General features: G+C 37.8%; 1 protein-coding gene across 1 annotated transcript; it reads left to right on the top strand.

Moving 5' to 3' along the window:
- Positions 1-253: 253 nt before the first annotated feature.
- LOC148211507 (uncharacterized) lies at positions 254-1,246 on the top strand. Its single transcript, XM_088124436.1, has one exon. It carries the CDS (start codon positions 254-256, stop codon positions 1,244-1,246), a length of 993 nt encoding a protein of 330 aa, XP_087980562.1.
- The last annotated feature ends 390 nt before the right edge of the window (positions 1,247-1,636 follow it).

Here is a 1,636-nt window from a genome sequence, read left to right as displayed (position 1 = left end):
GAAGAAGATGGAGAAGGAGCGGACGATCAGGAACATAAATTCGCAGCTTCCACCTCATATTATTCACTTGATTTTCTCCAAACTCCCATTCTTCAATTTACCGACTTGCCGCCTCGTCTGTAAAGTTTGGAACAATCTGATTTTAACTAGTAAGTTTGTTCCTCCCATTCAAAGCTCTTTGTTTGCCCATATTTATTCCCATGATAGGCTGCATTGTATTGACTTCGATTCTAAGCATTTGAATGGGATGACGATGAATATTGCTGCCTCATTTAGCTTACATCCTAGTGATTCCGATCTCTATTTTATCGGTTCTTGCAATGGACTTCTCTGTTTCGCCAAGGAAATAACAACGCACAAGGCAAAACCTTGCGTTGTTGTATTAAACCCCATGACAAATGAGTGTATGAAACTTCCCACATCGGATGAGCACGAGGATGGAGATGTAAGTTACGGGTACGGATTTGGTTTTAGACCCGAGACAAAACAGTACAAAATAGCGAGACTCTCCTTTGTGCTTGAGCGACAAGAACTTTTAGTGGAGTTTTTCGCATTTGGCACAGATCCCGGGAAATGGACCAGGGTTCATTGTCTCCATTCTTTTTTTATTGGTGGCCCTGGCGTTTACTTCAATGGAGCCTTCTATTGGTATGGATTCCATCGACAAGTGGCTGAACATCCTGCAATAGGCTGGATAGATAGGGATGTCATGTGCCGTTTTGATGTAGAGGATGGGAAATTTGTGGAAATTTATTTGCCCCAAGTTGAGGAAGATGAAGAGTATGATTTTTTTGAAGCTGTGGTCTTTAATGGCGCCCTCCATCTCTCTCGTTACCACTTTGAACGTCTTGAGTTCCATGTGTGGAGGATGGAACAAGATTCATGGACTGTAGCTTTTGTTGTAGCCATACCAGAAAATTTGATTCCTCTAGTGGGTTTAAGAACAGATGACCTCCGACTCGTCAAAGTTTGTGAAGATGGGAAGATCTTGTGTTTTTTTGATGGACTCGATTTTATCTTGTACGACCCAATAACCAGGATAGTAGAGACATTAGATCGAGTTCTTGAAATTGATGAACAGTTGTCGATTTGTCAGATCGAGTCCTTCAACTTTGATCCTCTCCACAAGATCTTGGCCGGAGATCGTGGATTGGAAGATTATGTCGATCAATTAACTTCACAACTCAATTTGTCACAGGAAATAGTTACTATAGTTAGTGTCAATTTAGAAAGTCGGTTTTTTTAGTGTTCAAAAATATTTGAAGTTCTAAAACAATTTTTTTACATGGAAACAGGAGTTACCATGTTTGGTAAATTGATATCAAGTTATGTAGATTTTACTGCGTGTTGATGTTGATGCTAGAGCCAAGAACATTGGAAACAAAGTATATAATATGGTTGATGTTTATTTTGAAAGAGGGTTAAAAGCCTTCTTGCTTGTCAATGTTTTTTAAGGTACAATTATGTAGATTTTACTGCTTATGTTGCTTTAAATTTGCATTTTATCATCTATACTTACAAAAAAGATGGATAAATAATCAAAGAGGTTGACATTTTTCTTTTATTTTCTTTTTTATAATATTACATTTTAGAGAGGAATAGATGTCTAACCACTTATATCACCTTTCCTTAATGA

Source organism: Momordica charantia, assembly GCF_013281855.1.
Source record: "Momordica charantia cultivar OHB3-1 chromosome 5 unlocalized genomic scaffold, Mcharantia_2.0 BLBB01000005.1, whole genome shotgun sequence".
In the NCBI taxonomy this organism is placed as follows: domain Eukaryota; kingdom Viridiplantae; phylum Streptophyta; class Magnoliopsida; order Cucurbitales; family Cucurbitaceae; genus Momordica; species Momordica charantia.
The sequence above is the reverse complement of the archived record's forward strand: the minus strand, read 5'-3'. Positions and strand labels throughout refer to the sequence as shown.

Coding starts and splice junctions, on each gene's coding strand:
- LOC148211507 (XM_088124436.1), top strand. CDS start 254: ATGAATATTGCTGCCTCATTTAGCTTACATCCTAGTGATTCCGATCTC.